This window comes from Phaenicophaeus curvirostris, chromosome 3, assembly GCF_032191515.1.
Source record: "Phaenicophaeus curvirostris isolate KB17595 chromosome 3, BPBGC_Pcur_1.0, whole genome shotgun sequence".
Classification (NCBI taxonomy): Eukaryota; Metazoa; Chordata; class Aves; order Cuculiformes; family Cuculidae; genus Phaenicophaeus; species Phaenicophaeus curvirostris.
Genome location: NC_091394.1, coordinates 32,728,356 through 32,756,314, shown reverse-complemented (window position 1 = coordinate 32,756,314; position 27,959 = coordinate 32,728,356). Strand labels below are relative to the sequence as shown.

At 38.2% G+C, this 27,959-nt stretch overlaps 1 protein-coding gene across 3 annotated transcripts in view; it reads left to right on the top strand.

Moving 5' to 3' along the window:
* Positions 1-27,959, top strand: part of LYRM4 (LYR motif containing 4) — a 93,680-nt gene that overhangs the window by 16,768 nt on the left and 48,953 nt on the right. For 2 of the 3 annotated variants that reach the window (XR_011337158.1, XM_069853603.1), the window contains exon 2: positions 5,993-6,113. The exons of the other annotated variant lie outside the window; for it this stretch is intronic. Coding sequence is in view for 1 of the 2 variants with exons in the window: in XM_069853603.1 (XP_069709704.1) it covers positions 5,993-6,113 (121 nt within the window). In the remaining variant the exon portion in view is untranslated. The remainder of the gene's footprint in view (positions 1-5,992; positions 6,114-27,959) is intronic. 3 annotated transcript variants of the gene reach the window in all.

Sequence of the window (27,959 nt, the reverse complement as noted above, 5' to 3'; positions counted from 1 at the left end):
GCTCAGCAGAAACCACCAAGGTGGTTGGAGGCTGAAGCACTTGCCCTGTAAGAAATTGTTGAGGGAGCTAGGCTCCTTCAGCCTGGAGAAAAAATAGCCAGTACCATAGTTTCATAGAGGTTGGAATAGAGACCTCTCGAGCTGCCTTCCAGTGTCAGTGATTCTGTGATCCTGTTGACTGGGTGGTCATCCGTGCTGCCTTCTTTGAAATAGGTACAGGCACAAAGAGCCAAAAGTCTTTGTCTCTCTCTCTCTCTGTCTCTGTCTCTCTCTGTATATATAAATGTGGGGAGGCATTTTTATGTCTTAGATTGATTAAAGAAAAAGAAGGGAAGGTTTTTCTCATCTAGGGCAACTTGCACTTGAAGGTTGAAGTCTTTATTAGAAGTTTTGAGATATGAGAAACAAAGAAGCAAGATTTACTCATACATCAGGTGCACTGGTCACCCTCACCAGCTCTCAAGTGTATGGAGTAATCCTGTCTTATAAAGGATGTCTAGAGCATATTTCTTGGCAATTCCATTGGAACTCATCTTTTGTATCTTAGCTGAGAAACCAAGTAGTGGCTGGTAAGTTTCATTTTGCAGGGGTTTTGTGAAGACTGTATAGGGACTCTGATTAGAAAATTCAAGGAAAAAATACTGGGTTAACAGTCTGATTTTTCAGTTTCTTTACTTCTTTTCTTCCCTCTCAGCTTTCAGCCAGTACTCCCCCAAGCAAATCCTGGTTCCAAGAATAGACTTTGCTTTGATTTTTAGAAAACAGGCAGGTGTTGTTATTGTTGTGCTGTAACTTGAGGTAGTAGTGCTGAAAATGTGTCCAGTGATGGAGTTTGAGGAGTGCCTCACTGTTAAACAATGCATTCACACACCCTTCTGTTGGATCTGTGTTTAACTGAATAATCACAACTAATTTCCTATGAAGTATTTGCCTCTCAGTCTCAAACACGTCTATTGTCAAATGTTTCTTTTTTTAATATTAAACGGTAGTAGCCTGCAGCTTTTGTTTCACCTTTATTAATATATTTTAATGAGACCTTTATAGAGGATAAAAAAAAGTATATGTGGAAATAAATATGTACACATGTATAAATAACTATTCCCTCTGAAGTAATTTGACACATGGAGACATTCTCACTAGTGCTAATTAAAGTTTAAGGTAAGATGAAATGGTTTCTTGCAGGTATTTTTACTATAAAATTATTTATATATTATAAAAACTTTCAATTTTTAAAGTAAATGTAATTCTGAAAAAGCAGGCAAATCTCCCCTGGTACACATTTTGCTACTAATAGTGGGAAATTCTGAAAATTCATGCTGTTACTACCTTAAGTTAATAGATATTAATTGAAAAGGAGAAGTGGTAAAAAAATATAGTTAGTCAACTGAAGCAATAACCTTTTGTAGAAAAGATCTCTCACTTGATATAATATTACTGTATTGTAAATCAGTATCTCACTTTTGCAGTTTATGTCCTTAAACAAAAGCATGTTATACTTCATTTCAGAATTATTAATCACAGTGGTCTTCCTAGAGATTGGCTACTGATCCATTACTTTAATTTATTAAATGCAGTTTAAGCTAATATGGAAAAATGAATTTTGTTTATACCCGGTTTAAAAGTCTTGAATATTCTAACCTACTGGCATATTCTCTTGTGATCTGTTTTGCTTGCACAGTTTGTGTACCACAGTTCTCCTCTTCTATCTTTGCATATATGCTCAATGATTTACAATTTGTAATAGCTGTTATGTTTTGCAGTATGGTGCCTAGGTCTGTGATGTGATCTGTTAATACATTACATTTGTTCACAATCACAAAGACAAGATGTCAGCATGTTTGTAAAACTGTCTTGGAAAAATGACGTAAACCTTTAGCATGTTCTGATACTGGTAAATGCAAAGTTGTGCTGAGAAAAGCATTGCTTGACCAGGTTTATTTTGAAGGCATAGTGCTATGTGCTGAAATGCAAGTGTTTCTGCAGTGTTTCAGCTTCTAGTTCAACTCTAGCAGAGTACAATGATGTGAGACTGAAGATTTAAAAAGGAAATTGAATTTTGTCCTATTTTCTGGTCAGGTGTGACATAAGTAAACATTTTGAAATAAAAATATCTAAATCCCTAAGCGGCTATTATTTTCTGAAGTACCTCTGTTGTGATTTCAGGGTTTCTTTAGTAGCCATTGTTTCAGACTTCGCTTCTGGTAGGTCTCATTTTGATAAGGACACATACTAGGTTTTTGATTGTGCTTCAGGGAGAGAGGAAGATAAATGTAAAAAAATAGAAAAGATAAAAGGTAAATCACTGAGGATTAGGAAAAAGATTGTTTTCTAACCTTAACTCTGGGTTTTTTAGTATTATTTGGGGGCATTGTTGTCTCTTAACATTAGCGGGTAGTGTCCATTCCCTGTGAGTCTGTGGTAATGTTTTAGTCCTGAGTGTTGTTCTTGCATTAACCCCCAGCCATTCTTCCAATTTTCTACTGATGTGCACCTGTTACCTTGCATAGCCATCCACCTGCAGCAGCTTTGGTCGAAAGACATCGCACTGAGTCTATTATGCATCAAGTACATACTTCGATTTAATTGGGAGTTAATTGTGTGACAGATGCATGCAAGTAGAGATCACAAGAAGTAATTTGAGCGTGCATATGTAAGAGAGTGAATATATTCAACTCTACACTCTTGCTTAGGTCCTGTTGTCACTAGCTCGCTAGAAGGTCTTTGCTGAAGGTAGAATCAAAGATGTTTTCTTCTAAAATTTCAGCATGCTTGCATGAGAAAAAAAGAAAAGAAAATGCCTCATTGGATATTTCAGCCATTTTTCAGTATCTGTTTCCAAAGAACAGTGAGGAAAATAGTTTGTGAAATGCAGTTTGAGTTTTCATTTATAATGATGCTGCATTCCCAAGACCCTTTCTCAAAGGTCTGTTTGAGCTGTTTCAGTGTACTGTAAGCAGAATTGCTTTCCCATTCTGTTTGGGAGAGCTTGGTAGCTTCTCGCTGCAGAGTCCGCTTTATTTATACAGCTTGCTTGGCCTCTCTGAGTGGCATCTATTGCAAACTGTATGCATCTAAATCGGTATTTTTGGTAGGTCAACCTTCTGTCAGGTTACCAAGTTGGACTGGCTCACCTCAGGGCCAAGCATCAGACTGGCTGTGCTGGTCTGCAGGCAGCAGGAGGTGGTTTTCTGTCTACCAGGGAGGGTGACAAAATCTCAGCAGCTCCCTTTCACTCACATTGGCTTAAACTTGTCACAATGCTGTATGCCCTCAGCTCCTTTGTGCCAGCTTGGGTAGTTACTCATCCATAAAGTACAGCAACCATTTCACTTGCCGGTATGATTTTCATCTGTCAATCTGTCTTCAGATAGTGCTGCTTTGAGGTTAGTGTTGTAAAATCTGATGAAGATAGCCGTATGTCCTCTGCCACTGGTATTGATGCATATGCTTATAGAACTGAAAATACACACCATTAGAGTAGATGATCTACTGCGCAGTGTGTTCATCAACAAGATCATCTTTAAGTCTGACTTTTACAACAAACCAACAGATTTAGGTTGCAATGAACGAGGTTTTTTTACGGTATGTATATCTTTATTACTTGTCACTACATGCATTACTGTATCCTCAGAAGAACTTGGTTGTTCGTGGTCTTGCAGCAATATTGCATCCCTAATGTCAGTATTAGCTTTTAGTACATACTCAGTTTAGAAACTCTTGAAGTGTAGAGTATTGAAGGTTGGAATCGATGCTGTTCACAGCTGTTCTTACGTATAAAAAGCTGATCTTTAAAACAAACAAAAAAACAAATTGCCAAACATGCCAGTTCATCACTCTCTGAGCGGGATCTATTGCAAACTGTATCCATCTAAATCAGTATTTTTGATAGGTCAACAACCTTCTGTCAGGTTACCAGTCTTGATGTAACACTTTTTACACAGTTCTGAAAGAACTTAAGTGTAGGCAAAATGTTCCCCTGGGACATCTCAGTACAGAGGAAAGGGTGTTTTACAGGCATTAAGTTTGAGCTTTGAGTTCATCTCATCTTTATTTGAAGCTATACAGTGAATGCCAGTTTTATCTTAGTAAAGAGTAGTACCAGGATATAAAGCTAGTCTTTAAGGTGTGTTTAGAGAATATTGGGGATGTATTGGTTTAGCTCTAGAATTAAGTTTTTGTTAAAGCCTGTGTAAAATAACTTCATTTGGGTGATAACTTTCATAAAGGTTTGAAGAAATTGTAAGAGGGAAAAACAGTGCAAGTTTCTGACAACAGATAAGAAGTGGTCTGGTGATGTTTTCTAGGTATATATCTTTTCTTTCTCAATAACTGTTGAGTGTAATGAGAGGAAGAGAAAGAAAATTGAACAATTAATGCACCATATGTACAAAAGGTCTTTGTATCTTGTGGAAACTCCTCTTTCTTGCAGAAATACTACATGGTTTTGCACAGTTTAACCCTACATATGTGTATGAGGTGATCTGAAATCCATCCATTATCCAGCAACAAAACTACACTACGTTTTAATGATTTTAGGTTGTTTCTTTTCTAGAAGAAATAAGCAGCTTCCCCTTGAAATCTTGCTAGGACAGCAGCTGCAGATTAGAATGAGCTTCTATATTTAATACATTCTATTAACTTCACACATACAAACACACACTCACTCACTCACGCACTCCAGTGTCACATTATAGGTGAACAGGCCCTAATTAAAAGCACGCACCATCTGCCAGTATGTGGCAGCAGGGTGGCACTCCATAACCATTCTGATTCCTGTGATTGAAATGTATTATTTATGAGCTCAAAGAGAAAATATTCCACTTGGCTGGTGGAGGCCACATTAGGAGCTGGATAGCACCATCTAATGGTATGGAGTGCCACTGGCTATTCTTCTTCCTCTCCTTTCCTCGGTGTCCTCCCCAATATTTTTATTTTTCAACGTTGTCCTTAGAGTTTTTTATGATCTTGTTTCAGTTAATTTTGTGTCTTATGTTTCAGTTTTATATGAGATTGAAAATGATTGTTGAAATACTATACTATTTGTGGTGTTGGCAGCAGCTTTTTTTTTTCCCTTGCAATACCCCGCATAGGGTTTTGCTTTCTGTAGTAAAAGTGATACTGGACATAATCAAGATAGCTGAGCATGATTGGTTTACTGCGATTTCTCCTTCCTCTCCAAAGCGTGCGTGTAGTGAAAGTATCTATAGCTCAGTCTGAAGATTTTGTTTTAGTATTAAAAATGGCCTTATTTTTTGTTGAGCAGTACACTATAAACTGCATAAAGGTTCTTTACTAGGTTGAAAAGAAAGAGGAAGGATTTGGAGATGGCTGCAGCTTTTGATCTTGCTCTTGGAAACCAGAGATCCTAACCTCTGCCTCCTTGCAGAGATCATGTCCTGCTATTGCTTCTTAGTGCAGAAATGGATGAGGAGGTGTTGGACTTCAAGGTAAAATATACTTATCAGGAGAGCAAAGGGGTGACACAGAAGGAGCTCTTTCTGTTGTGGTTGGTCGATCAGTCTACCTTTGAATGCTAAATTACAAAGTTGGAACTAATAATGATGTGTCATGTATTTAGTGATTAGCTCAGTGACTTTTAGAGTGTGCAGAATAAGAATTGTTGCACTGACACAAAATAATTTGGGGGATGATTTCTTTATTCTTAGGCTTTTTGTGATATTCTTGAGCTTTGCAGTATCATCCAACAGTATGTTTACAGCAATAACAAGTAGTAAGGACTGGACTGATGTAAGAAATATGAAAATTTTCTACAATAACTTCCAGTAAAACTTTTTTTTTAATTGTCGCTGTTTCGACTCAGGCAAGGCAAACCCCTGAATGAAAAGATATATGTATAAAACTGGGCTATATGTGTGTGTGTGCGCGCGCGCATGTATTTATTTTTCAAAAATCAACATCTTTTCAATAATGTTGAAATGTCATGAACTGTGGCACTTCTGTGAATGTATGTCTTTTTATTGTTTGTGTTTAGAATGTATGCCATCAGAAGGATAAGAGATGCCTTCAGAGAAAACAAGAATATAAAGGATTCTGAAAAAATAGAAGAACTAGTGAATAAAGCCAAAGCAAACCTAGAAATTATTCATCGGCAGGTATGTTTATTTCTTTCATTTTATCTAAGAGTTGTACACACTTCAGTCAACTGTCTCATGCCACTACAGATGGAAGAAATAGATCCTTGCTCAAAATGTCTGAGATTGAAGGGGTGGGAAACAGCTGTTTATCCATGATGGTTACAATAGGAGATTTAGGGATGTTTTGTTCCACTAACCAAAACAGGCCTTGCTGTAGAAAGTTTATTTGCTCTTCTGTTACCTTTTGTGCTGTTTGTTTTACTGTCCCTTCACTCTGCTTCTTTGTTATGCCCCAGTTTCCTTTTGAATCTGTTTTCTCTAGTTCACATGTATTAGATTCCTTTTGTTTACAATTTAATTGGTCCATCCTAGGCTTAGAAGAGTGACAGTGACACTCACTCCAAATAGTCTCACCTTCTGTGTGTGTTTTTCCCCACCACCCGATACAGTGTTAAAACAGCAGCAGAACAAGAAAACCCTGAAGTGAATTTAGTAAATAGTGGCTAAATATGTCCAGGCTTTGGAAAAAGTTGATTCAGTGGCAATATTTTTCTCTGACCTCATCTGAGTAGCATTTATAGCATCTCTGTTCCTTCCACTGGGTACCATATTATTTAGACATGAATGACACTGTTGCACTTGACATGCTTTATTAGTTCACACACATACCCACTGTCTATCTAAAGTGCCCCCTGGAAATTTGAAGAAAGAGCTTCTATGTCTAAACTCTCTAGGGGCACTCGCAATGCTTAAGCAGTCCATCCTTGCAAATTCTGCACTTGCTGATATCAGTCAGAGCTCAGTAGTACTTTTATTAAATACCAAGTGAATGTGTGCAGCTGTTCCTCCACAGACTGTTTGAACATGAATCTTTCAATGACTAGCAGGTCACTTAGTTAGATTCTTATTTCAGTAGGAAGCTGGACCCTTTGATTTGGCAATTAAGTATGAGTATTTTGGTGCAAGTTAAATTATTTATTTTAATTTTTTTCTCCCAAGAACAGGTGTTCTTTTGTGCTATCATAGCTTTGCTATCTTTTTTATCCCAAACGCTGCTGGTTTTATATTTTAAAAGCATGTCTTGAAGAAGCAATTCAGATTGGATTGATTCAATGCAGTTATATTTAAACTTTGGGGGGTGTTTTCTCCTATCTGTAGATGATGAGTAGCATTTTCAGCTCATCTGTTTGAGGTTTCATCTTGGAGAGCCTTAATATCCAGTATTCTCCAGAGAAGTATTAGAGGCTGGAGAAAAGAAAGAAGGAAGAGGTGTTACAGAAGAGTCAGAGTGTACTCAAACATATCTGAGCTAGCAGTTAGTTTATTGAGTTCTAATCAGTAAATTTAGGTACGTAAAATATCTAAGTGCAGTCACTATTCACTATATTACAGAGAAGGTTATTATAGACTACAAAGATTATTGTTTAAGCTTACTATATGTATCTTAAATGCTACTCGTTGCAAAAGATTTTACTTACCAACCCACTGATGCCTGGTGTCAGGTGAGGGATCTCTCAGCCTCAAGGGGTAACCTTGAGTGGTGTCCCTATTGCAGGGGAGGTCACCACCTCACAGCCACCTGCTAAGGAGAGAGAGCTCAATTGACTCTGATGGCTGCAGAGGTTTATAGTATAAAGTAGCTGACTTGTAGTCAGATTTTCTGCTGTGTTAATGCAGTTTCGGCTGCTTATCAGCCCAGTCTCCAATCAAAACTGGATTTTTTAGGTGTTTGGTGCTGAGTTCTCACTGATAACCTCACACAGTAGGGCTGACTTCAGTTAGGCCTACCTGCTGACCATCTGCCTGGACCAGTTCAATTGCTTCAAACAAGAGGAGTACATCGATCATAGGGGGTGACAAAAGATGAATGCACAGGGTCAATGTCTTCCATTTACAGAAATCTGCATCAAAGAGGTTACCATTTGTGGATGCAGGGTCTTTTATTGTAAAATGCTACAGAAAATCTCTTCTAGATTATGGCTAAGATTAATTCCTGGCAGCATGTCAGAAAATGCTTGGTGATGGTAGTATGAAAGAATGTAAACACCATATCTTTCATTAATTAGAAAATATTAGTGAGGCTACCACAGCAACTGTTCTGCCATGAAATGGGTGTCTGAAGTGTACTAAATCTACTTTTGTTTTAAAGTACCTTACCTAGGACCTACTTGGCACAACTTTTTTATAATAGCAAGTACTTCCGAAGAAAGTTTGATTTGAAGATATCAAAGCACTTGAGATAGGTGAGACTTGATGATCCAATGGGTCTTTTCCAACCTAGTGATTCTGTGAAATATTGTTCCCATTTTATAGTTGTGTATCTGGGATGCTGAAATGAGGACAGTGTTTTGCAGTGCCTTAGTGTTTGAAGTACCCTGACTTGATGTGGGTAGGATTTGGCTGTCACGGGTTCCAAGTCAGACAGTGGGTAAGTCTTGCTAAAATAAAAGCTTTCCAGCTTTTCCTCTGACAAAACATGGTTCTTCTGACTCTTCTGTGTTATCTTAGGTCTGGGACAGATGTTAAAATAAAACTCCTCTCTCCTGTGAGTCCTGTGAACACCTAGATTACCTTGTTACTGTAGACCCTGAGGAAAAGATACCTCTAAAACAGACTCCTGACAGGGCAAACTCTTTTCCTTCTAGGGTATGGATCTTGTCTTGAATTGTTTAGGAAGTTGTCTTTTAACCCTTAAGATTGTGCCTCAGCATTAAATAGGTCTTTCAGCTGCCTTGGAAAAATATAGGAGGGGTAGGCAGGTTTGGTTAATCTGGCTGGTGTACCCACTCGCTGTCCTTTGTAAAGGAGTTGTTTGGTTTAAGGACAGTTTGATTTCATTGGTTGCTAGTGAATATTTTGATCATAAGCATATACATTTGCCTGTACATGCACGAGTATGTCTAATAAGCCTGTATGTGAACAATAGGTAATTGTTTCCTATGTTAGCCTCTATTTTTTACTGGTAAAAACGTTGTGCATGTGTGAATGTTCTTCATTCAAGAAAACAACAACGACAGAAGATCAGATAAGGTTTGTTCTTTTTTCTTAGCATGGATTCTGCTTTTTTTCATAACAGTAGCAGAACCGTAAAGTAGCCCGCTACTAAATTTTTCAGCCAGGAGGATGTTCAGAAGCAAAAAGGGCATGTAGCGTTCTAGTTCCCTGGCCCGGCACTGCTTGAATTCTCAGAATATGAAAATCTCTTCACATATGTTTTACTTTTGCAAACATAGAAAACTAGTGTTTAATATAAATACCTTACATATATTATAATCCAACTGTTGTCAAGTAAATAACATTAAGTAGCTATCTTTCTGTTTTGTGTTTGTTACTTGAAGGCTATCTTTGTTACTAGGACATACTAGAATAGTGTAGAATGGCATTGGTTGTTGTTAAAACAGCAGGGGGTTTGCTTGATTTTTTTGTTGTTTCATTTTTCATCTGTTTAAGGGGTTACTCCCACATGAAAAACCAATCTGCTGAAGCTAAAGTAGTTTTAAATTGGATCACATTTTTGTATCATTCCATGTAGGAATTCCAGGGAAAATATACTTGAAAAATAAGGAATATTAAAGATTTTGGTGCATCTTCCCATTTTTAACACTACCAGAACAGTGAGACTTACCTTGAATCTCTCATACGTCACTTCTAGAAATTTTCTAGACAAAGTATAATAATGTTGCATTCAGTGTGGGAAGGATGTATGTGTTTATCTTATGTATTTGCAGGAGTAACACACACAGTAACGTAACAGGCAATGGAAGTTTTCAATGCAAAATAATCTGATAAAAGAAAATTAGTTTATCAAGATAGTTTTTTGATACATGAATCTCTGCAAGACTTGATGTTTGGGTAATAAGGATTTTTTTTTTCTGAGTCATTCCTTCCCCATACCTCCCAAAAAAAAAAGTTTTTCTAAAAAATTGAGAACTGTTCTTCTTTGCATAATTTCCATTAGGTTTCAGTGTCATCTCACTTTCAGCTGTAAAGCAAGAAATAGATATTGGAGAAAATAGCAACACTGTCTTGAAAGCGAGCTTTTCATCAGGGCTATTAAGAGCCGTAGCATCTAAATTCATATTAAAATTTACTTGTTGTCAAATTTAATTATACTCTGAGTAAAAAAAATTCATTCTTGCTTCCTGTTTAATTGAAGATCTAAGTAATGAAGACATCTGACATTATTAAGGCTTTATATTTAAAACTAGCGAAGCATAATATAAAGTGCTTTTATTTTTAACTGCAGGAGCACTGAAGCAAGCATGATATCTAGGGTACATTTTTTTGCTAAGTTTGGGGTTTATTATGATGTAGCACATCTTGATATTGCTGACTTTTTCATAGTGTGTCAATAGAAATTAAATAACGTCCCACTATGCTGACAATTTGTTGTTACTCTAGAATCAAATTTATATTCACTTTACATTCTAATTTATGGTTTAGTCATCAAAGTGACCATTGAAGTGTAAGGTTCATAAATAACTATTTGAATCAGCCTAGTGGGAAATGTGAAATAGTGACAGATTACTGTCATTTTGTTCATGTCAGTCACTGTACAATTTACTTCAATGTTATAAAAGTAGCTTTATAAAGCTGAAAAGCATGGAGGAGCATTAATCTCTGTCTTAGTCCTCCTCTGCATGTTATTGGTTTTGATTTAAGAGTAGTCTTGCTAAAAGAAGAAGCAACTCTGATTCTTCTCTCAGTACTGTTTGTGAAAGGGTTTTTTGCATGTTTGCTGTGTAAACAGCACAGTTTGTGTTGTCTTCCTTGTAAAGAAGGGAGTTGAGAAATGCATTGTCACAAGTAAATTTGGAATGGATATTTTTAAAAAGCTTTGAGGCTAAGTCTTGAGGCTCTTTTGAGGGTTATCATAACAGCCATTCCCCAGATATACTAGTACTACTTCATTGATGAGTTTCCATTGCTGTTGGAATATGTTAGCAGTAGCAGAATTTGCCCTGAAACTTTACTGCAGTTGCTGACATTCAAGATTTATAGAAGCCACTTTGAAGAAAGCATAATACTGAGTTGTTTGAAATGTTTGCTGTTTTCTTCGTGGCATGCTGCCTCTCAAGTTTTTAACTGAAAATATAAAAGGGAAATTCAGAAAGCTGTGCTAGACCTGTGTGCTCTGATTAAATCCCTGTTTTAATTTATAGAACATCTCATTCTTACGTGTTTCTCCCCAGTTTTAGATTGTAGCTGGAAGCTACCTGTCATCTTGTTGTCCAACTGAGAAGGATTAATTTGTTTTTTCTGGCAGCTCTGAAGTCTTGATATCAATTGTACTGGTTTTTACATCACACAACTGCAGTACTCTTCAGTTCTGATATTTTAGATTCTTTTGTTTGTTTCTTTAAATTATTTAAACTGATGAGAACCATGGTTTGCACAAACCTATAGCAGGAAGACAAGAGGCATTGCATGAGCAGTTAGACCATCAGGTGGCATGGATCTGCCTTCTTTTGCTGGCTGGTCATCAGTGTTTTCCAAGGGAACACTTGAACTTTTTTTTTCTTTTGAATTTGAGTCATTTTTCTGAGGCTTGACCTTTCTTAACTGTTCCCTTCAGGTGTGTAGAAGAATGAAGGAATGTGTACAAGAACTCTATTAAAAAAGTTCCACTGATAATAACTATTTAGTACTTGCAGCATTTTTCATGTTTGCAGCGTGTTGTAAGTACATTCTAATCCTTGCAGTATTCATTATTTATAGTAACTTTAGCTCCATTTCTTTTAATGAAATTCTTCAAGACTATGCCTGGATAAAAATCCATGTTGTACTTAGTGTGAAATTTTGATATCATAATCTTGAGTTTCTTCATATTTGCCATTTCTAGTAAAAAATACTTAGTATGGACTTGTTTTGAAATTTTTGTAAAATAAGAGCAGTTGAACAGTTCTTCTCGACTTTTATTATGGGTTTTTATACAAGCCAAGTTGTCGGTACAGCTGGTAGCTACAGTGTGTAACCCAGTACTGCACCTTCTTTAGGTGCTCATTAGGAGTATCTCATCTTAGCAATATCATAGATTCAGATAACAGGTGAATGGAAGTGGAAATGATACTAAATAAATGTACCAATACAGTACTCATTATTATGAAACACAGCATAAGGAAGCATATTTTTGTTAATTAAACCAATATAAATATTAAAGCATGTTTAGTAAGTGTTAACAAGGCAAGCAATTTCTTAAGAGTTACTTTAAAAAACAAAAGCTAGAAGTACCTCAGTTTACTGCACCTGCTTTGGACTTTATTGCTCATCGTTTGTGGCTTTATCAGTAAATACTCCCATTGTTTTTCACAGTTTATTTGTAGTTACCCTGCGATTGGTTTGCAGCAAGAGCAGGTAGATTAGTAAAAGCCAAGGTGTATGTATTTCTTGACTGAAAGCATATTATTGAGCTTTCAGGTCACTGGTACCAATTTACACAGTTGTGAGTGATATTGGAGTTTACTGTCTCAAGGAACTTTTCAATCTTGAAGAAATAGTCTCTGTATCTGAAGATACCTGTATTTATACTGCAAAGCACTGTAGGCTGGCTGCCCTTAGCAGGACAAGGTTTGTTATGGAAATTTTTATTAGTAGTTTTAGTTTCAGGCCACAAGTAATTTCTGTCCAGTTTTTATGAACATGTAAGAAAGTTACAAAATATTGTGTAATGTATTTGGTTATGTTGGTAGCAGTTTTGAAGCCAGGAGGAAAAAATAGCTGGAAAATCTTTTTAAGCAGTCCAAGTTACAGGGTGAAGCACCCACATATTCAGGAATGGATATGATATTGGCAAGTCACATTTTCCCACTGGCAGTCAGTTATGTTTGATCTCTAATATGGATTCCTTCTAACAAGATGGTCACTGCAAGGAAGTTTTGAAATCGCAGATTAATTGACTGCTTTTCTTGAGAAGCTCCTTGGTTATTTTATTTTCAGCTTCAAATGGCAAGTACCTTTTTCCCCCCTACAAAAATATATAGACTTACAGGTCTTATCTCTTAGATGATTGTCCGTAGTAGTTTGCTGCTTTTTTACCAGTCATAAATTTCTATTCATTACAGTTGCACCTACACATTCCAACCAGGATAGAGCCAGCATTATGCAGAGAAAGGACTATTGCTACCTCTGGAGCCGTTTTGTGTATTAAAGCAACTGTAGACACAGGAAAGAGTTTTTCAAATGCAGAAGAGCAGGAGGTGAATGGCATAATCAAACAATGCACAAAGTGACTTGTGCTAGAACAGGATCTGCCCGGTATCAGTTCTTGAAGGTAATCAAGCATGTGCATGCTTCTGAATACTTGCAGTGGCATCTAGAATTTAGTAAATGGTTGAGCCTCTTGCCCTTCCTAGCCTGTTGCAATACTGGTAGTCAGTTTTCAGTTGCTTTAGCAGATCATAAGTTTTTACTGAATTAGTTCCCTACATGTATTTACCAAGATTCATAGAATAGTTTGGGTTGGAAGGGACCTTAAAGGTCATCCACTTCCAACCCCCCTGCCATGGGCAGGGACACCTCCCACTAGATCAGGCTGCCCAAGGACCCATCCAACCTGGCCTTGAACACCTCCAGGCATGGAGCAGCCACAACTTCCCTGGGCAACGTGTGCCAGTGCCTCAACACCCTCATCATGAAGAAATTCCTCCTTATGTCTAGTCTAAATCTGCCCCTCTCCAGTTTATACCCATTGCCTCTAGTCCTATCGCTACATGCCTTTGTGAACAGTCCCTCCCCAGCTGTCTTGTAGGCCCCCTTACGTTACTGGAAGGTCGCTGTAAGGGTCTCCCTGGAGCCTTCTCTTCTCCTGGCTGAACAAGCCCAACTCTCTGTGTGTCCTTGTCTGGGAGGTGCTCCAGCCTTCTGATCATCTCTGTAGCCCTCCTCTGGACCTGTTCCAACAGCTCCATATCCTTCTTTTGTTGAGGATTCCAGAACTGGACGCAATACTCCAGATGAGGTCTCACTAGAGAGGAACAGAGGGGCAGAATCACCTCTCTTGACCTGCTGGCCACGCTTCCTTTGATGTAGCCGAAGATATGGTTGGCATTCTGGGCTGCGAGCACATGTTGCCAGCTTGTATTGAGCTTCTTATCGACCAGCACCCCCAAATCCTCTGCAGGGCTGCTCTCAATCACGTCATTCCCCATCATGTACTGAAATCGGGGATTGCCCTGACCCAGGTGTAGGGCCTTGCACTTGGCCTTGTTGAACCTCATGAGGTTCTCACAGACCCATTTCTCCAGCTAAATGGAAAAGCTGGAAGCTCGTGGTAAAGCCAAACACTGAATTTAATCAGCTGACTGGTTTTTAGAAAGCATTGGGGATATTTAAAAAGTGGGTAGATGAGGTGCTTGGGACGTGATTTAGTAGTTAGACAGGTACGGTTGGAGTTGATGATCTCTAAGGTCTTTTGCAACCTAATGATTCTATGATTTTTTTCTTTGGATTTTTTTTTTTTTTTTTTAAGATTCCGAATCTCTTTGGGGTGATGTTTTTAGGGTTGTTTAAGTAGTATTTGCTATGGTCAAGTTGCCCTTACTTTAGGTGTGATTTAAAAACATAACTGGAGAAATAAACATTCGTTTATTTCTTCTTTTGTAACAGTAGCCTGCAAGGAAGAATATGATTAAAAAAGGAACAGAAATGCTTAACATGCTAATTTTTAGTGCTCTTTACTTGGAAAGAGACACAGGTGCAGGTAGAGGAAGGTGTAAGGTAGGATCTATAATACCTGTCTTTTAGTAAAGAAAAGAAAGCTTGAAATTGAAGCAGGGAGGCATTAAGTTCAGAACTGTACTGAGTTTATATTCCAGTATGATAGTAAACACATTTTATGTTCGGTAAATACCGGGGCGGGGGGGCGGTGCAGGGTGTGAAACAAAGGAAAAAATGCAGTAGGAATGATCTTGAAAATAGTTTGATAAATTTGAATAGAAAGCTAGGTGGATCAGGACTGGGCCCTTCACAGGACACGTTAGCACTGGTGTCTGCTTTGGCCAGCCTTATCAAACAGCTATTTCATCTTGCACATAGGATAGCTTTGGAAACATGCAGATGCCAAAAGCCCATAACTTTCATATCAGCTTAATGTCTAACATCTGTATGTGTAGCAAGTGTGACGGACATTCTACTCATCTTCAGGTGGCTTGGCTCTCCAGGTTACACCTGTGTGAGTCTCCAGAGAAGTGTTAGTCCGTAGGCTTTCGTTTAATTCACCTGATGGAGAGCATGATAGTATTTTCTTCACAAGTGATTTGCTTCTGTTTGCCCTGCTGACTAAATTACAAGTGGCAGGTTCTGCCTGCAATGTTAAATACCAAAGCAGACCTTGCATTGAAAGTAACCTTTAGGCTACAACCAGAGGTAATTCAGAGGTAGAATGAGGCTTTGTCTTTCTGATCTAATACTCTTAGTGTAAAACATAGCACTTGATGTATTCAGGAACCTTTCCTAAATAAAAAATAAACTCTTGAGTGTAGGCAGCTGCTTTTAAAATACTTTAATTATTTGCCATAAAGAGCTGTCATTATTTTCGTTACTTGTATTCTGTGGCTAATCCAGTGAGGCTGGGGCCTTATCATAAATAGTAAGTAGTTATATAATGCATCCGGAGCTCTGAGGATCTGATGTTATGCACAGAGGAGGGCTGGCTGGAGGACAGGAGAAGGACTTAACTTTCTAGTGAGCAATTTGGCCTGGCAGTATGTCACATCTGATCAAATACATGCTAGTTGTAAATTTCCAGATGGAGAAGAGAAAGTTTCATCAGTCTGGCTGGTTAGTAGCATCTTGAAACTGTTAGCAGCACTGATTGAACCATATTGTGCCGAAGAAAGCTCCAGAAGCAAGGTAAGCTCGCATTTTCAGGGGACTGTGTTTATTTGCCACTCATCCCTTCCTGCTTTCTGCTTTCCTGTGTTTGATTTCTCAAAAGCTTCTGCCTAGTGTGTAAATGAATATGGTTCATAGGGAAGACTGTGGCAACAAAACTTTGAGGGGGCCTCTTCCAAATGAGGAGAGTAACAGAAAGTACATGTATGACCTAGTATAAATATGAAATATTGCCAAAAGAGGGAAGGTAGAAATAAGTACTGGTAGTTTTGATCGTAGCTGAAGTTGCTTCTGCCATGTTTCTAATCTGACTGTGTGATCTTGAGTTGATGTCTGCCAGTCTGGTTTGTTGTGGTGCCAGTTGAGAGAGAGTTGAACTGTGAGTTTCTAACATCAAAGTACATTAACCTTTGAGCACCTTTCTGTCTGTCTTGCTGTGTGCTATCTGCTGCAGAGCAGGACATTTGTGGAGGGTATTTTTTTTTACCTAATAGGAGAAAGAGAAATATGGCGGTTTTGTGTGTTATTTATGAAATGGATAAACTTGTAAAAGCCTTTCATTTGTATTGTGACTTACGTGCATGTCAGAACATAGATCTTTCCTGAGTGTCCTTTTTCAGTGTTGTTGTCATAGGATAAAATAGTTCTAAGTACAGCTAGACCTTGAGGAAATGAAAGGGATTGCTGTTTTGAGGACTTCTGAGAAAAGTAAAAGACAACAGTGCTGTTGGAGTGACCTCTATTTTGATCTCCCACAGTTTGTTGGTTTCTTTTTAATCTGTTGGGGTTTTACATCACTTTTCTTGCTAAGAAAACTTTCCTTCCTGGTTTTGTACTGCTTATCGGAAGGAGTCGGTGTCAGGCTCAATGGCACTGCAACCAAGCAAGCACACTTACTTCCAGGAGGAGCTTTGGCACCTTCTTCAAGTGCCTCAGATCCCCAGGACTGCGTTCCGCTGCCCTTGAACTTCAGTCCATAATTCAGGATGACGATGTTTGCGTCACCCTCACTATCCACCAGGTTGCCTAGTCCTGTAGCTGTGGTACAGTGGAGTTTTTAATGACGTTTTCTCTCCTCATGCTCAGTCATCAGTCTCTCGGTGTATTACATTTACAGTTTTTGCCTTTACAGATAACAAAGGGAAGAGGGAGCGTTTTAACTCATCTTTAAGCTACTTGCATTCGTTTATGTCCTTTCAGCTGGCCTTGTTTCTCCCCTCAGCACATTGAAAGTGCAGTATGTAAAATCTTCACCTGCCACTCTGAATCGGGTGCTTCTTCCACAGTTAGTTTAGCAGGTCTGAAGTATTTATTCTCCTCTTCATTCTCAGCGTAAGGCCAGCCTGCAAAGACCTCTATTTGTCCTATTTACTTCAAGAATCTGGCATTTTATTTCCACATCTTATTATTGTCATGCTGCTTCTGTTGGTTCAGTCACTAAAACTATTCCATCACTCCAGTTGCAGAGGTGCCAATTGTTTCTTTATTTTAAAAAAAATTCTTGCCATAATTAAACCTGTTTATAAATTCTATGAATTTTAACTATCATTTAATAAAAATCTGAAAATGTTGCTTCAAGAAAAAAAAAAAAAAGCAGGCTATGTATTGTAATCTTCTGGGTGCCCACTCTGAGGGTCTATTGCATACACGGTTTATGTCACTAATACCATTTGACTGAATTTGCAGCCAGGAAGATTCACAGTGATCTAGTTTTATTTTGATAATAAACATAAACGTATATGACCTTCATGTAAAGCTCTTTCAAACAAAGAAGCTTTTACAGTAATTTGTGTTCTGAAGTGTATATGTAGTAAGCTGCTCGTATTTGAGGGAAACATGTTTGATACATGGAGTTGTGAGGAAGGCCAAGCTTAAGGGGGGAAGTTGCTAAGCTCTAGTATTAGCATGTCTTATCCAGCCCTTGGAAGTTGAAGTAGGGAAAACTGTTTTCTAGAGAAAAGTGTAGAGAGAAGTTTAATTGTTGTTTACGCAGTCTCCTTGGTAGTGGTGCATTGCTGCTGTCTTTAGCTCTGTGCTTTCTGGGGTTTTTTTTTTTGGCCATTAAAAGCTATAGCTGCAGTGCCCTTCATCTTGGTGACAGGCATTATGCCAGCACATTAATTCTGAAAACAAGTAAAAAGAAGAAGAAAAAAGGAGCCCAAACTCTTCAAATCCTATTTTATTCACAAATTGAGTGATTCCAGTTGTTATTCTCTCTGAGGTACATCAAGTACCTTCTTCATCAAGTACATGCTTCCCCCTTTCGAGGTATGGACTGCCTGAACGTCCTTCCTAGGTGATTTGCATTGCAGGAAGTAACCATTACTAAGCAGAGTTTTGAATTCACCTTCATAATTTGGTCACCAGTACGATGTACATAAATACATACCTTGAAACCAAAATCTGCTGTTTGCCCTCTAAACAAGCTCTTGTTCCTCATCAGGGCAGTTACAAATATTGCAGTGTGGTGGCTAAATAATATGTTCTTAGTCTTTCTCCTGTGAGCATAATTCACTTGCTGAGCAGTTGCTTTGGTAATTTTTAACTGTGTTTTCTTCTGAGTATATGGTTAATGAGAGCATTATGTGACCCAGTCACTTAGCCTTGCACGTTGATACAGATCTTGTTTGTAATTCTGTTGTTGACCCAATGGTTTGGTTGTGTGTTCGAATGATCTTATATATTAATTGAAAGTGTTCTTCGTCTCACAGCAGTGTAATTTCTATGCACATTTGTCAGTAGTGAATACTTATTGGGGGTGATTACTCTCTAACTGCTTGTGCCGGTATACCTCTGGGAGGTTAATCAATCTTGTGCTTTTTAATTGACATCAATAATGTGTTTACATTTATCAATATTTCTTAATTGTCAAGTTATAACAGTGGAACTTCAATAATAAATCATGCCAGTGGTTAACTTCATGCATTAGGTTCTTAAGAGTCTCCTTAAGCAGTTTGACATGTTGTAGATTGCTTTTAAATTATTAGTATATATGCCCATGGGAGAAGAGGAGAAAAAATTGGTATGCAAAGTCGCGCTATAGAGTAATCCTGAAGAACTAACCCATTGACAGTAAAATACGTTTACCACGTGTGGTATGCTTTATGGGTAAAATAGGAAGTAAGTCTTTTCAAAATGCTGGTTTTATGACTAATAATTCTGTGAGTATGACAGTACACATACATTTGTCGTGCCATCCCAAGAGACTTGTCTGGGTTAGAATTGTTTTCCCTTCTCTCGGGTTACAAGCAAGGCAGAGGGCAGAGACAATTGTTAGTACTACTGCTCCTTTACAGAAGTAGCAGTGAGCTCTGGGAGATCTGGGCACCCTGATTTTAACAGTGCATTTCACCACATGCCTGTCCTTGATGTATTGGGGTGGCAATGAAGGTGGACGTTTCTGTTTAAATATAAGCATGTATTTAAAGTTTTTGGTGCATAGGGAGCTAAATTATTTGCCCAGGTTCCCAGAACATGCTTACAGAAGGAATTAAAGCTGATATTCAGAGTCTTGCAACCCTATCTATCTCAGTAGGTATCCCTTTATTATCTACCTTGCTCTCTTCTCTATCCCCTTTAGATCCAAGTGACACTAGAGTGGAGAAGAAAATCTGCTTAGGTGGAAAGCTGGCAGGATGATGATCAGATTGTGTCATTCTTACCATGTTTTATGGGCCACACTGAAAACAATAAGAATTAAAAATCCTGCTGAATGAATAATGAAGACAGATTTAATAGTTAATGTTATTTTCTAGTTAAGAGTCAGTGTGAACACCAGCATAGGAAAAGAGTGAAGTAGGGAAACATCTGTGGGTTTTGCAATTTTACTTGTCTTTTTAATTGAGATCCTAAAGGTGAACTGCAATTTTTCAAGGAGGCATACCTATGCATACAAAAGTTCAGATAAAAGTAATTAATTTTGTTAAACTTAAATATGGTATAAAATTAATTATTTTGATATTTTACTGTGTAGGGCCTAATTTTACAGTAGTACTTGTAGAAATAACTATTGACTAAATTAGTTGCTATCTGAATAGCTGTAGAATTAAATGGTATTTTACATAAAGCTTGAGATACACCATTTGCTTAAGTTGGAAAAATACATGCTTATTTTGGGAAAGAACAACAGGTGAGGAGCTGGGAGAGCTGCAGATGGAGTATGACTAACCTCTTTAGTCAGTGGAAACAGTAGGACAAGAATATTAATATACCCAGTTAAAAAAAAAAAAAAAAATAATCTGTCAAAGGGTAAGTAAAAGATTCACCAGGATCTCAGCCCTAGAAAACAAAAGCATCCAAATCTTGATGTGATATAGCAAGGTTCGTGTCATTTGAGAAATTCAGGATCAAACCTGTCTGCATTCCTGTTCCTCTTGCCTTTCTTTTTCTCTGTCCCCGCTCCATACTCATATAGGACTCTGGCTTAATGGTGTAAAATACTGTATTTCTCTGTATTTCAAATAAGATACTGCTAATTGAAAACTATTGCTAATAGAGTGATAGTTTTAATTTCATGTCTTTGAACTTGTATGAGAGAAAAATAGCTGGCAAGCAGGTGAGTTAAACAGTTAGTATGAAGCCTGATGCCATCCTACCCAGTGTCATGATTGAAATTTCTGTTTCTGTAGTTCTTATCTTCTTACTAACTGAAGAAACCATGTGTTAACGAGATCTTAAGAAAAACCCAAAAAATCAGACTCAGAAATTTTGGTTTCAGTGTACAAAACTAAGATATCTGTACTGTAACATCAAGGCTCGCTTTTATATGAAAAGACAAATTAAAATATTAAATGCTTCAGTTTTAGTCTAGCAGCCATTCTGTAGATCTCTTGCTAATGTTAAAAGTAATAAATTAATCCTCTCCTTTTTTGAATGAGACAAGATTGATAAGACACAGCTATCTAATGCAAAAAATTACAGTGGTTACTGTAATCAAATCCCATTAAAGCAAAGATGTATAATCAATGTCTTTGTGAAGGGTAAAGCAATTCAGAAGACAAAACCACCAACGCTTTCTTTAGCACAGCAGATTAAGTACACTCATGTTTCACGTAGAGGGGCTTTGCAATAAGGTGCTTGTGTGAGTAAGTTCTATTTAGTTTCAAAAGCAGGCATCCTTGTGTGTAGCTGATACCGCATGTCAGCCCAGACACGGCTGTGTGGGATCGCTTGCATCCATGTCTACAAGGGTCGGCTTGGGTCAGCATACAAATGTGTAAACACAAGTCTAAAGAAGTGGCATTCAAGGTTTATTTGCCCTTTCGCTTCCAAATGTGCTGTGATACCTGAGACTTACGTGAAACAGTTTGACTGTTGTCATGAAGAACGTAAAATCTTGTGTGAATTAAGTTCAGAAAAGATGCTTTTCACGGACTCTCCTCCAAAAATGTATTTGATGCTAGCACAGCTAGTAGGTTAAACTGGCTCAATGGTAGGTTAAACTGCCAGGTTTTCCAGTATTTTTGACGAAAACTGGGATTGTTGCTACCAGGTGATCGAGCCTAGGGCGTCTCTTTTAACCTTCTCCCTTTCCTCAAACATCCTACATTAGGTGAATACTGAAGCTACTGAGAAAGTAAGGAGGGTTGTGAATATCCAAAATGTATATTCTCAAAGACTGTAAAAAGAGAATGGCTCTTCTGTTCAGACGTTAGCTGAGCAAATTGAGAGCAAGGATCTGGATTTGCGTTCACACATTTATGTGGACTAATATGGGCATTGAAGAGCTCAAGGTACCTTGGAAGTCACTGTAATGTAAGGCCTGAAACTACATAAGCATTTGAGAACATGAGCTTTTTCCCTCTAATATTGTTTCATGTTTGAATAGAATCAATACAGTGTAAAAGCAGAACTTACGGTCTTTTTTGTGTTTTGGAAAAGTGCAGGCTAGGTATGTTTCTAATTCTTTCCTAAATCTTAAGCTAGAAGAAGAGTAATCTCATAGCTGTACTGCACATAGGAGGGGAATGCTTCCTTCAAGCAGCAATTCATGAGGTACATGGTGCACTTCATATTTTTCACAGGTGCTTAGCATGTGCATCTCCTGTTGTAAACCTGAAATCTCTGGGCAGGAGAATCATATAATGTTTTGGGTTGGAAGGGAGCTTTACAGGTCAGCTAGTTCGGAGCAGGGACATCTTTAACTCTGTCAGGGTGCTCAGAGCCTGTCCAACCTGACCTTGAATGTTTCCAGGGATGGAGCCTCTTCTGCCTCCCTGGGCAACCTCTAGTGTTTCACCACACCTATTGTAAAATATTTCTTCATTATATCCTTATATGATGGGGTTTGAACAAGTACCCAGTAATCGTTGCCACCGTTTTGCTTGCCAGTATACAACCAGGAGCCTTTGAAGCTCAGCTTCAGTACCAGTGATGGTACTTCCAATTTCAAAGGTTTGTAATGACCTAGAATTAAAAATCTGGGTTGTTTAAAAAACACTACATGGCTTTTACTGTTTTGTGCAGTTTAGTAGTCCGTTCATAACCAGACTCCCCTGTTGGTCTGGAAGTAGTGGCTGATAATTCAGTGAAGACCAGGTTACATGTTTTGTATATCCATGTAAGGTGGTAAAATCTGGCTATGTAACACATTAGTTTAATCAGTTTGACTTGATTTTGGTTCCTGTTTTCAACTTAAATTAAGATTAGAGTTCTTTGACTTGCTGGCTAAGGCTTTTTAAAATATGAATAGCAGTCTTGTACCTCTAATGCAGAGTGCTGCAAAGCTGAATGAAGGAGAGTCTGACCTCCTCTTACAAAAGAAAACAAAACTGAGAAAGGGTAGAACATTGGAACAGAGAGATCCAAGGTTTCTCACCATATAGTAATGGATATGACCTTTAGTATTGAGGCCTTTGCATCAAATTTAAGTTGGCATTAAAATTTTCTAATAAATTCCCTGCTGAATTGCAGAGTTTTTTTCCTCAGATTTAATTCAATAAGGTCACAACAAAGTAAGTGCTGTCTGTGCTCTTGTAATTGCTCTCAGCAGGCTGATAATATTATTGCAGAGAAGTGCTAGCTACTGTGCTTTTATTTCTTTCTTCAAGCATTCTCCTTCCTACATGCTTGCTCCCTTTGCTCTCAGGTCTACCATAAGTAGGAAGTGAAGCTGTTTTAAATGCCATTTGCTTCTCATTTTAACATGTTTTTATAGTAATGCTTTCCTGAGTCTCTTCAACAAATGGAATAAAAGCATACCCTGTCTTACTGCAGGATAACTGGGGCTTGTATTTTCTTTCCTTAGTCCTCATCCAACCTTTATGCATTCGATTCAGCCTCTAAGGTCTTAAAGTTGATATTTCTAACCACACAATGCATCATAGTTCATTTTGACTTGGTGCTTTTATGGTTATGGAATAGATGTACAGCTAAAGGAGTTGCTCTTGGGCATGTGCCGAGGGATAGTGAGTACCCACTGTCCTGCATTTCATAAGTGCCAAATTGTAGCTTGTCACAGTGAGGCATATCTACTGGGGGTCCTGCCCTTGTAGATTAGTACCACATATTTTGGAACATGACTTTCAGAATAATTGTGTTAATGTGATGCTTCTTACAGGAATGAAAATTTATGCTTAGTGTGCTACTGGTAGATCTGTTACTATCATTTTGGAAGTAAATCGGTACAGTAAATAAATGCAAATTCAGAATGCTGTGGTCATGGTTCTCTGTAACTGCCTGTGATTAATAAAGACTCGGTGCAGCTTCAGTATCAACTCTGCGTGAGCTGCACTGGATGCAACTTCCTCCTTTTTCCAGTCAGACCTGCTGTCTAAAATGTCGAGTTTCTGTTTGTAGTGGTAGCATGTTAGGAGCTGCATACATCATGGCTGATCCTTCTTAACAAATGAAATATTTTAAAACATTGTAACTAGACCACATAGTAAGTATTTTGGAGTGAGGATGGACCAGTCTTTTAGGTATGGGGCTAGGTATGTTTTTCTTAATTGTGGAAATGAAGTTAATAATTTGTGTTTCCCTACATCAGCATAACTGGTAGTTTCATGCCTTTGCAGCTTCAGATGACCACCCTGGCCATAACTGGATGTTTCTGCCTGGTATCAGCATCTGGCTTCCTATGCCCCAACTGGCTTCTCACTTACTCATCCTCACCCTCTTGGTCCATTGTCTTCCCCTTGAGCTCTGTCTCTCCCTGGGACCCAGAATTCGTCACCTAAAGTGTTGTGTACAGAGGGTTTTTTGTGCATCTCCAACCACATGCAGACATTTACAGTTTTCTGCCCATGGCATTAATTGCTGCCAAACAAGCCAGTTTCTGTACAGAAGAAAATTACTGGCCTGATATTCAGCTGCTTAGTTGCATACTCAGCTTATATATGTACAGTGAGGTATGTCCTCTTGCTCACGTGTGACTGATTGGAAATAGGGAGCAACAAAACATATTTTACAAAGACAATTCCAGTTCTGTAATGCATGTAGCTGTATTCTGCCCAGCTTCAACTTCCATGGCAAGCAGAATTATCAGGGCCACCCCACAGTATGTGGGCAGTTTTGATATTGCATGGTGTTGCTTGCATATCTGAGCTAAGTCTGCATCAGTAATTTAGAAATAACAGATGTTGATCTTCAGTCATAATGTTTCACCCACTTCCTTATTGCTCATCATTTCTTCTTGTTCTGTTTTGTTGGGTTTTTTAATTACTCTCGGTGTGTACTCTTAGCAATACGTCGTATCGTGCTGATAGGATGTATGCCACAATGCCAGCACACTTGATTATAAGTGATAAAAACCATCACTTCTACAGTGTGTGGAGTTTCTCCTAGACAGCATGCAGACATGTGGAGGGAGGTCATTCCTGATCAATAACTGCTTTGCTTTTTACTTATGACATACACATTTTAATTTATGTTTCCTGCTGCTGCCAGAGGGAACTAATTTCCAGCACCAGAGATGCAATGCAGTTACTTTAAAGTATAATGGCCCTGAGATGAAATGATGTTGCTGACCTGAAAAACTTCAGAAAGCTGAATTTTGAAGTATTCTGTGGTTTGAACTTGCAGTTTCTGAGATGAGATAAGTTAACTTCACTCTGAATAATTGTGAGACATGGTCAGATTGTTGCTTTGTAAATTAAATAATGAAGCATTTTTTGTGAGAGTTCCAACTATAATTAGTAGTTAGGCTGTGCTTTGAAAAGACCAGAAACTACATAACCCAGTGGTAGGATCTGGAATTTGTTTTACGTATTTGACTTTCAGTCATAGAGACATAAAGTCTCCCAAAATTCCAGGTTTGATTTATAATACTTTTGTGTTTTAGCTATAGAAACGTGGGTGAATAATCAGATTGCACTTTGGTTGCATGACTTTTTTCAACTAAACTGATAATCTAGTTTGAGTTATCTAGAGAAAAGCTCCTGTGCTTCAGATGACCTTTCCCCTACTTCTCCTGTAGATCTCAGCTGTGAAGTAGTGGTAAGTTTCTTCGAAAGATTTTGGTAAAGCAGTAAAATTACACTCCAGCATTCTCATCAATACTTGGCAGTCTACATGTATGAATTGCTGTTAGACTGAAGCTTCTGAAGTGCTGTGGGAGTTGCACTTGTGAATCGGCATGCTTTTGTATCTGTCAAATGGCACGTGTTTAACACTTATTAGCCTAGATACAACATTTTTAAATCCTGCCATTCTTGCAAAAAAATTCAATTCCACATAACAATTTTGCTCTGGCTATTACAATCGCACATCAAACAGTGCTACATGGGACCTGAGATATGCCAATAAAGGGTATGGATGCAATAGTTAAGCGATCTCACTAAAGTTAACATCTTGGGTTTTTTGGAATATAGAGACAGAAATTTACCTTTACTTTTTAATTTCCAGGTGGAATGTCCTTTATTGCAGTAGGAAGTAGAAAGTTCCATTTCTTTTCCTTGTGCAGGAAGTAAGAGAGGAGTAGAAATGAATATGGTATTAGAAAGACTTGGTGTTTCAACCTGACATTTTAACCTGTGGTATTGTTACATTTATTCATAAATGTTCCTCTCTTCACTACTCTCTGTCTCTTAACAATGGTGTTGAACAGCTTAGCACTGTGAACCCATCAGGTCAGAATGCTTTTGTAGTAAAGAATGTGAAATACTTTCCAGTCCCATCTAAAATTTTTTGAAAAGCTCAGAGCTTGATCTCTTGATTTAACACAAAGAATCTTTCAGTGTCATTCCTTCAGAGTAATAATGGGGGCATTTCAGATTTCCATTTGTTTCCTTTTTTATAGTATTGGATAAGCAGGACAGTTGGTAGAAGTCGTGAGGGGAACAATGTAAATTCTATGTCACTGAAATCCATTAAAGCAATAACCGTTCTGGAAATATTCCTATATGGAAAGAATCAATTGCAGATATTTCGGATTTAGAAATGCTCGGGTTTTGGATAGATATGGGAAGACTATCAAATACTGTGTCATACGATGAACTGTACTTCTGCTTTTGGTTTCTTGGCATGACCGTTGATCCCAGAATCAATCTGAAGGTGAAAAGCAAACAGAGCTGTAAGCATTTCATGTGATTTTTGTGCACTCAATGCACATCACAAAGAAACTGCATGCAGAGGTTTTACCTTCACTGGAGCTGCTCTTGCAATTCTGTTTGTATCTTAAATGGCTCTGGGTAGCCTGTTCTTATTTAAGTACCGTGCTGTGTTCTCCTTTCTTTTGAGGGCTCTCTGTATATGCTCATCCAACTCCAGATGATTTTAAACCTTAATCTTAAACCCTATTATCCTTCAATCCAAGTTCAAGGAGAGGAGCAGCTTGTATTAGAAGACAGTTTCTCTAAGAGACAGGACTGTAAGTGCTGAAATACGAAACGATGTCTGCCCTGATCCAACTGGCTGTTCTGCCAGTCTGTGTCTCCAGGTCTCATTTGTGTTGGTTTTGGGTCAAGTAAGGTAACAACAAGCTTGAAGTGCCAGAAAACCTGAGAAGAGGAGGAGGAGTTGATGTCATTTCCTGCATTAATGTTCCTGTTCCCTATTATCGCATTCAGGAGACTGACTAAAATGATGCCAAAATGCTGTTTCAAATATCCTATTGAGAAAAACTTACACCCTTAATAAAAATCTGTGCTGTAGTATGTTGATACAGTGTGCCATTTTTAGAAACATGTTTATTGCAAAAATTTTCCACTGGGTTTTAGCTGAGATTCAGTTGTTGGAGGTATTGGCCTGTTTGAAAAATCACTATCATTGTTTATCTGGGGCTGTGAAAGCACCAGCCCATCTTGACAACGTTTGTGTTTCCCTGCCTTGCAGGAGGCTGCATGCCTGTCCTGGTCCTGCAGCTGCCCTCTGTAGCACTTGTCTGGAGAGGAGTCCGTAGTTGGAACTGATGAGTGTCTCTGTATCCCGGGGCCTGGGCGCAGCATGCAGAAATCCTATACCATGCAGAGGTGGAAAGGATGAAGAGGATGCAAGTGCTACCTTATATTGTGCAGATGGAACAGCTCTTATATGTCTCCTTGAGAGATGAGCTTCTGGTTCTCATAGGGACCTCATCAGAGGGGGAGAGGAAATCCCCCCATCATGACAGCTCCACCTTGCAGCCTCTTTGAGACCTAGAACCATAAATCCAAAATACAGTGTTTAGTGATTTCATGTTTGCTTTTTCTGTATAGGAGTATTGTGGAAGGTTCAGATAATCTTTTCTATCTAAAATATGTGGGGTTTTGTTGTTGTTTTCAGTATTTTATGGGTTTTGTTTTATTTTTTATAAGATCCTTACAAATTCTTAGTGCCAGTATTTGATTGTTTTAACTATTTAAACTGACTTTCTTTTCATCAGAAGTCTTTTGGAAAGCAGTGGCTAAGGCATGTAATATATTCTTCTCCCTAGAATTTCCGAAGGCACTGTAAGAGAGAGTTATGTGTTTGCTGTATAGCAGTTTCTCATTGGAACATATTTCTTTCAAACTGTCTTTGAGCACTTACTGTAAGGCAACAAAAAGGTGCTGTTGTAACATGCCTTTTAATACACAATTGGAGATTTTTCATCTGTCGTACAAATAGTTGCTGGCA